A 9,542-nucleotide genomic window follows, 5' to 3' on the forward strand; every position below is an offset into this window, starting at 1 on the left:
TTTTTTTTTTTTTTTTTTTTTTAATTTCAAAAAAAAAAACCCCCAAATACAATATGTATGAAAGATTAATATAGTATTACTTATTCAACACGTGAAAGATTAAAAACTCAAATAAACGGTAATTAATAAAAGATTATTAACTATATATGATTGGTGACAAATATAGTATTACTTATTCAACAAATTTTGAACGTTAGTAATATTATTGGAAAAATTCTAAACATTAGTAATAATTAGGAATAGATATTTGGAGGATACAGACCATAAATTTTTGCACACTTATTAGTTTATTTCCATTTATTTACATTTTCTTTTGCTATTTATGAGAGAGTCTGAGGTAATAATCAAGCATCATCATCAGTACTACTGTAACATCCAGTTCTCTGAACCTTCTTTCTTTCATGTGTGTCCCTTTCTCTCTTTTTTTTGTGTTATTGTTTGTCTTTCAGTTTGTTCTTGGCGGGTTAGGGTTTGGGGAGTTTCTCATCAAACCCAGAGTGTTTAAATTATTAATCTTTAAGATTTGTGGGCATATCTGTGTTGGCTTTTAATGTCAAGATTTCACCTTTTGCTTCATTGTTTTCTTTTCAATCCAACTAGGGTTTATGTATCCTTTTGCGATTAATAAACTGAATTTTGGTTTTTTAGGTGGGATATGGGGTTTTGCGATGACTATAGCGATGATGAAATGGACGTGGAGGAGCTGGAGAGGAGGATATGGAGGGACAAGATGAAGCTGAAACGCCTGAAGGAGATGAACAAGAGTAAGGAGGGGGATGGATCCCAGCAGGGGCAATCTCAAGAGCAGGCTAGGAGGATCTATACTTGTGGGTTTGTTCAATGCCCTCACAGAAAGCTTGGCCTAGGGTTTGAGGACAGATTTGCTAGAGACAATCATCAATTAACTTGCCCTCACAGAAACTCTGATCGATTTGGGGTTTCAGACTTTCACATGAATGAAGTCGAGCCAGTGGTGTTTACTCAACCATTTGTGCAGCCGAAGGCTGCTACTGTTACAGTTGCTACTGGTACCTCTACTGCTGCTATTGTTATTGTTGCTGCTCCACCCGTCAATCCAAGCCCGCCTTCCTTAAATCTTTCGGGACTTGATATTCCAGAAGACGGGAAAAGGATGATCAATGATCTCGTGTCGTCGGTCTATGACACAAACATCCAGGGGAACAAAAGTATTTAAAAGTTGAAACCATCCATGCCATAAACCCAACTTTGCTCTATCATTTTTCGGTCCAAAAATACTCATAGCTATGTTTTCATTTCCCATATAGTTATAGAAAGTCAAAGGGTTATATTGCATGGAGAATATATTCTGATTTAGTCATTCTTATCCTTCCGTGCATGTCTAGGGAGAAAAGGATCCAAAATCACCACATCTCCCATTGCTCCAAACCTCCAGATCCACCATCATTATCATTGCTTGATATGTACAATAATCTTAAAAGACAATCAAAAGTGTTATCAATTATTTTATTTAATTAATACATATCCTGTTATCTTCAATTCTTATATTTAATATAACAATATATGTCATTTTAGTAAAATGTAACGGGTGTTAACTCATCATATAAACATATTATATATTCATTAAAAATATTGCGTATTCGCGATATGTTTCACACCCTGGTGTATAAGTTAAAGGTTAGGATCACAAGCTAATGGACAATGAGGGATTTTGTGAACTAACGGATGAGTTTTAAGGGGAGGAAAGGGTGCTTATTTATAGTGTAGAGGGCCGCCTTCCAGGTGATTGGCAAATGTACGACATCGGCTTGCCTTCAGTCTTGGTCGTACACATGTACTCCCACTACTTCGATGCTAGCAATCTTCCCATGGCTAAGTAGAGCGTTCTACCCTTTAGTTTGTACCTAAGAGATAGAGTGCCTTGGTGGTTTGGGGCGTGTGTTATAATGTTGGAGGTGTCATGGTTTCGAACCTGTTGTTAGCAACACCTCCCTCCTTTAATATTTTGCTCCAAGCTCCCCTACCTCCTAGCAATAAAAATGGACACTCCACCTGGCCAAGACTTCAATTGCCCAATAAAATGGGTCTCATGTCTTCATCATTCTACTTTTGTACGGTTTGCTCTAATGAACATATTTGAATTTTCATATTTTAAAGTTCTATTGTGATTTTCGTTGCGATAATTCTAATCAAGTTTGCGATACCATACATAACATGAATGGTTTCCCGCCTTTTGATCATCATTAATTCAAATCAAGAATACCAATAGACTTGTTTTCACTAAGAACCAAACTTGTAATTTTGTGGTTACTAATTAAACAATCTGACCAACTTAGCTATGTTTATCTTGATATTCGGTCATTATTATTTAGCCACATAGCTACCTGCGTACTTTTTAGTAGGATAATTATCTTAATTAGTAAAATGTTGTCTATGGGATCCAAATCAAGGATCATAGTTAGGAATAGGAGCCAAGGTTGGCGATAGAATGTATTTCTCGCTTCGTGACCAACATTAATTCATTGCTTAATTATTCCTACCAAACTTTCTTTCCTTAGAAAATATAATTTTACACATATTCCATCGTTATTGTTTAGCCATAAGTACATGCGTACTTTTGGTAGGATTACCTTAATAAATAATAAGTAAAACGTTGTCTAACATTTGAATATATTTCAAGCTGGTAACATTGAATATATTTACCAGCTTTTTGAATGATGTCATCATATTATAGGTACATTAATTTGACGATCCATATAAGATTGCCATTTTTATAACAAATAATTAAGCTGATTTCTTTTCAAAATAAAAATAAAAAATTAAGCTGATTTTGGCATCACCCTTAGCCAAACTTAATTGGTTATCAAGTGTTTAAATTTAAATTTAAAGAAACCAATTTGGTTTTTGGATGTGAAAACCAATCTAACCAGAACTTCGTTCCTTAATTAGGCTGGGGCGGTGTGAACATGAATTAGTATGAGTATGGTATGGATTTAAAGGTACGGTCTTAAAGACGGTATTAACTGTTTGTGCTTCAAGAGATTGAGAAAGTATAAATAAAGAGATACTACTATATACGAACCATAGAAACTATTAGGAATTAACTATCAAATAAAATGTGAATACAAAAGGGTGGGGAGTTTCCTATAATTGATAACCAAACTGAGAGCCAGTAGCCTGTGCGAGTGTACGTGTGAGCCACATATATAATTTTGCCTAATTGCGATATATATTACTCAATTATTAAGTCTTTTTAATAAGAATCCTGGACAGTTTAGAAACCAAACATTAGATTATTAAATTCCCAATTTGGATAAATTTCCCAATTTGGAAAAGATATTTTGACTTTTGAGCAAAAAAAGATTTATCCTTTTCGGAAAATAGAAAAGATATTTTGAGCAAGTAGAGAAAATAGATTTTAAAATCACTTATTTAAGTAAGAATATATCTGTCTTTGGTATGAAAATTAAAATACTTTTTCATATTCTTTCTTCCTTTTTCTATTATTTTTACTATTTTTATTTTTCTTGAACAATTGTGTTCGTTAAGTCTTAACGTCTTATATCTTAATTATAGAGCATTCATATAATATCATGCATACTATTACTGCACACTTAATAAAATTAAAACTACGTGCTCACCGGTGATGGCGATTATGATGATGATATGATGATGATGATGATGATGATGATGATAATAATAATAATAGTAATAATAATAATAATAATAATAATAATAAGTACACAAAATATATATATATATATATATATATATATATATATATATATATGTTCCACTATTCACAAAAGCATTTTGTAATTGTATGTACTAAAAATATCGAGAATTCGAGTATTTGTAATTGTTAAAACTTATAAAGTTTAACATGGCACAATAAATCATTGTTAACAAGTAATACAAATCTTTATGAATTTCAAGGAAATCATAATGTCATCAAACATTATAATCATCACTTACATACATATTATAATATGTAATGTAAATTATGCTATAAATTTTTTATTACAATTTCAATTAGGATGTCACATTACAAGCAAATCTCTTTTCTCCATCATATCTTCTTCCAACTTGATTTGTAAAAGTTCAACTAAACTATAATACACATAAAATATTATATGTACGTAATTGCATTAAAATTTTTTTTATTGGATGTTAAAGCCTTGGAATGTTCGGGTCACGCATAGATTTAGTGAACATAATCGAGTGACTGATTTATTAACTAAAGAGACACGGTTGCGTGTTAGGGGTCTTTATGTGATTTATCAATCGGCTGTTGAGATTGTCAAGTTTCTCGGTGAGGATCGACTTGGAATTCTCCATAAGCGGGATATTTCTAGCACGTGTTAATTAGGGTTTCCCTCCCACTATTATTAAAAAACAAGTTTATTTTACATTTCACTTTGTTAAACGGTATTTTATTAATAAAAAATTGACTATATATGATTCGTGACAAATATAGTATTACTTATTCGACAAATTTTGACCGTTAGTAATATTATTGGAAATTTTTTTAACTTTAGTAATAATTAGGAATAGATATTTGGAGGATACAGACCATAAATTTTTGCACACTCAGATTATTTCCATTTATTTACATTTTCTTTTGCTATATATTTATGAGAGAGTCTGAGGTAATAATCAAGCAAGCATCATCATCAGTACTAGTGTAAGTTCCATTTCTCTGAACATTCTTTCATGTGTGTCCCTTTCTATCTCTCTCTCTCCGTATCCTCTGAATTCTTGAGAGTTATTTATTCTCAAGGAGAGAAGAGTTGAACGGACTGTTGGAAAAGAGAAAAATCCCAGAAACCTCTGAAGTAAAACTTCTGGATACCTTCTTGTATTTGTCTTTTCTTTTTTTGCATGGCCAAAGCTGATATCTTTTTGTGTTATTGTTTATGTGTTTGAGTTTGTTCTTGGCGGGTTGGGGGAGAATTATTAATCTTTAAGAGTTGTGGGCATATATGTGTTGTTTTTAACGTCAAGATTTCACCTTTTGCTTCATTGAATTTAGTGTTTTGGCATTGTTTTTTCAAACGTCAATTGTGATTTTACTGCTTAATTCAAACACCAGAAGAAACTTGTGGTTTTGTTCTGCTCTAATGCTTCTGGGTTCATGTTTTTTTCTTTCTTTTTTTTTTCCCCTCTCTTTTTTTCTATGAATTCTGGGAATTTGGAATTCTTTTGATGGGTGGGGTTCAATCACAGATTTTATGGTTGTATAAAGCAGTAAAGCTACCTTTTCTGTGTCTGATTTTGGTTGAATTCTAGTATCTGGTGTGATCTTCATTGTTTTCCTTTCAATTCAACTATGGTTTATGTATACATTTGTGATTAATAATAAACTGAATTTTTGTTTTTTTAGGTGGGAGGAATTATCTGATAACAAGATTAGGCACTGAATTTGGAGAATTCCCAATTGTGTGAAGATGATGATGTTTGATGATACGGGGTCCTGCAATGACTATAGCGATGATGGAATGGACGTGGAGGAGCTGGAGATCAAGAGGAGGATATGTAGGGACAAGATGAAGCTGAAACAACTGAAAGAGAAGAAGAAGAGTAAGGAGGGGGATGAAGCCAAGCAGAGGCAGTCTGAAGAGCAGGCTAGGAGGAAGAAGATGTCAATGGCTCAAAATGGGGTATTGAAGTACATGTTGAAGATGATGGAGGTGTGTAATGCTCAGGGGTTCGTTTATGGGATTATCCCTGAGAAAGGGAAGCCTGTGAGCGGGGCGTCTGACAATCTGAGGGAGTGGTGGAAGGATAAGGCGAAGTTTGATCTCAATGGCCCGGCTGCAATAGCCAAGTACCAAGCGGATCATGCTATCCCGGGGAGGGACGAGAACGAGGCCAATCCGGTTGGGGCTACCCCCCACACCTTGCAAGCGCTTCAGGACGCCACGCTTGGCTCGATGCTGTCAGCGTTGATGCAGCATTGTGATCCCCCTCAGAGACGGTTTCCTTTGGAGAAAGGCGTTCCCCCGCCTTGGTGGCCTAATGGGAATGAGGAGTGGTGGCCTCAATTGGGGCTGCATAGGGACCAAGCCACTCCTCCTTACAAGAAGCCACACGATCTCAAAAAGGCGTGGAAGATTGGTGTCCTCATCGCTATCATCAAGCATATATCCCCCGATATCTCCAAGATTCGGATGCTTGTAATGCAGTCCAAGTGCTTGCAAGACAAGATGACAGCCAAGGAAAGTGCTACTTGGCTTGCCATTGTTAACCAAGAGGAAGCCTTGGCTCGAGAGCTTGACCCCGATAGATGCCCACCGTTACCCCCAACTGTTGGGGCTGGGAGTGGAATGCTTTCTGTGAATGATAGTCATAAGTATGATGTTGAAGGGGTTGATAATGATCCCGAGTTAGATGTTCAAGTGCAAAAACCAAACAACATCGATTTGTTGAGTACGGGTGTTGAGATATTCAACAACGGGCTAACAGATTCAATCCAGGACGATGTAATCACCGGGTTGGATTTCTCAAGGAAGAGGAAGCCTGTGGATGAACTGCCCATTTTGTTGGATCATAGGATCTATACTTGTGAGTTTGTTCAATGCCCTTACAAAGAGCTTCACTTAGGGTTTGAGGACAGATTGGCTAGAGATAATCATCAGTTAACTTGTCCTTACAGAAACTCTGCTCAATTCGGGGTCTCAAACTCCCACATGTATGAAGTCAAGCCAGTGGCGTTTACTCAACAATTTGTGCAGCCGAAGGCTGCTGTTGCTGCTCCACCCGTGAATCCAACCCCGCCTTCCTTCAATCTTTCGGGACCTGGTGTTCCACAAGACGGGCAAAGGATGATCAGCGATCTCATGTCGTTCTACGACACAAACATCCCGGGGAACGCAATCTCCAACACTAGGAACGTTGGACCTGCTAAAGACCAACCTCTTCAACAAATTCAACAACCCAACATTCAGTGTCAGCAGGGCGGTTTCCTTCAAGACCATGAGGAGATCATCTTCCCGGAGAGCAACATTTCCTCGACTCTCCCCATGTTCACATCGGGAGACCAGTTCGATCAGCCCAACGTTGTGAACTCCCCTTTCAATTCCCCCTTCAACGTTGTCAGCTCCACCGAGACACTCCCATTCATGTTTGGCTCTCCCTTCAACCTCCCATTCTCTGATGATTACTCTGAGGACATACCTGGCCTTCCACCCCTGCCAAAAACACACATCCACAGCTGGTACTAGGTTGTCGATCAGCCTCGCCTCAGCTCACTATATATGGACGGACCAAAAATACTTACAGATATCCCATTTTCATTTCCCTATCCCATATAGTTATAGAAGATAGTCAAAAGGGTTATATTGCATGGAGAATATAATTCTCATTTACTCATACTTATCCTTCCGTGCATGTCTAGGGCGAAAAGGATCTATCTAAAATCACCACATCTCCCATTGCTCCAATACCAATATCATTGTCATTGCGTAACATGTACAATCTTTAAAGGACAATCAAAAGTATTATCGATATTTTTATTTAATTAATACATATCATGTTATCTTCAATTCTTATATTTAAATATTTAATATAACAATATATGTCGTCATTTAATGTAGTTTACTGATGAATATGTGAAGACAATATTACTAGATTGAACTTAATTTGGAGTTGATGAAGGTATATATTAAGCTTTGTGGGATGCATAATATAAATTTCTAATATTTTTATGTTTTTGGCTTGTATTATGTTTTTTTTTGACCTGGTATTTTGACTTTAATATTATATGTTACTTTTGGACTTATTTGTATTATTTTTTTTATAATTATTGTTATGTTGTTTGTTTGGTTATTGTTCGTGAATATAGAATATAATATTTATTGCTTACAAACAAATTATGATCATGAACATGCATGTACATGTGTTTGTTTGTTATTTAGTGTTTATGAACGTTAACAAAATTAACAAACGATTAACAAATGAACGCAAACAAGATTTAAAAAAAAAAAAAAAAAAAAAACTTTAACAATCCAACACAAACGTCTGTTGATTCATGCTCAATTCATTTATAGTCTTAAGTACAACAAATCTTACTGTGTTGAGTTCTATTGATACATATGCTAATCAGTACCATACAAATCTCTTCATGTTTAATTTTTAAAAATGATTAAGTCAACCTTTAATTTTTTTGAGTAAGTCAACCTTTAATTAAACAATAGCTAAACATTTTTTTTATAGAGATCTCATTTTTAATTATAAAATCAAAATATGTTGATTGTTGTCGAGTTGTTATTTAATTAAAGGGCAACACTTGTGTGTGACGGTCTCACACAATTTTATTTTGGGAAGAAAAATAAAATAACAATGAAGATCCCTTGTGTGTTTCTGGATATTAACTTTTTGCATAATGGGTAGAGAATCACTCTGTAAGAAGATCAGAAAACCAGATTGCGCACAGACTAGTAAGGACAGCGGACTCTCAGTCTGACTCCCACACTTGAGACAATGTTCCTCCCGAATGTATTCGTTCTTTTTTCCAATTCATCTTTAATAATAGAATTATTTTGTTTTTGTCAAAAAAAAAAAAGAAGTAGAGAATCACTCTTAAATTTAACACATTCGAAACTTCTCTTCCAACATATATAATTAAGTAAAGTTACGTTCTTGTTCAATATGCATGCGCAATAGATATAGAAATGAATAATTAATTAAGTAAAATACAAACACACATATATATATTCCAAGTGGAATGACTGTATTGGATCTGATCTGGTGTACATGTGAAAATTGTCCAGGTGCATGCTATCTCTTAAGAGGTGCCACCAAGAAAACCTTTCTCACGTGAGGATAAAAGTTTTGTCAAGTCGGTAAATCTTAAATTTTAGTACGTAGTTAAAAAAAAAATTGATTGATTTTTACTGTAGATCGACAATTTCAAATAAGATGCATATCTTAATTAATATGTACAAAAGATATTTATCATCTAACACCCTTCAAGTCGAATCCATCCTACAGAATCTTTATAGTGCAGGGACCTCTCATGTGTGGTTTACAAGTCATTACACAGAAGCGAAGTTTACCATGTGTATAACATCTAGAGCTGTTAATATGGGCTGGCGGGACGGACCAAAAAAATCCACTCCTTGACGGGCCTGAGTTTTACTGGCCCAAACTGTCCGCAGGTTAGGTGGACCCGCCACACAAGTTATATAACATTTATTAGAAAATTTTTAAGACGTTGGTCAACATTCAACACCCAGTACTAATACTTTTTATACAACACACAATAGCGTATCTTATATCTGGTTACATCGAGTATTATAAAAACAAGTATTATTTACAATATCTAAAATAAAAATGAAACGATACTAAGCCACACATAATTTAGAAACTCCTTAATTATTCTTATGAGTGTAATTAGGGTTGGTATAATAAGTTGGGGATGGTATGTAGCATGGCAACATGTAGGGGGAGGAGTCATAAAAAGATGGCCATTGGGGGCCCACCAAGAGTCTTCTCCACTATTGACTTGAGAATTAAACAATGAGAAGCACATGGTTGAGGGTGTTATAATGATTAAGGATGAG

At 35.1% G+C, this 9,542-nt stretch overlaps 1 protein-coding gene across 1 annotated transcript; it reads left to right on the forward strand.

Moving 5' to 3' along the window:
* Positions 1-655: 655 nt before the first annotated feature.
* LOC116025374 (ETHYLENE INSENSITIVE 3-like 1 protein) lies at positions 656-7,202 on the forward strand. The gene is made up of 2 exons (XM_031266592.1): positions 656-764; positions 5,548-7,202. Exons 1-2 carry the CDS (start codon positions 656-658, stop codon positions 7,200-7,202), a joined length of 1,764 nt encoding a protein of 587 aa, XP_031122452.1.
* Positions 7,203-9,542: the final 2,340 nt, after the last annotated feature.

This window comes from Ipomoea triloba, chromosome 7 (assembly GCF_003576645.1).
Source record: "Ipomoea triloba cultivar NCNSP0323 chromosome 7, ASM357664v1".
NCBI lineage: Eukaryota > Viridiplantae > Streptophyta > Magnoliopsida > Solanales > Convolvulaceae > Ipomoea > Ipomoea triloba.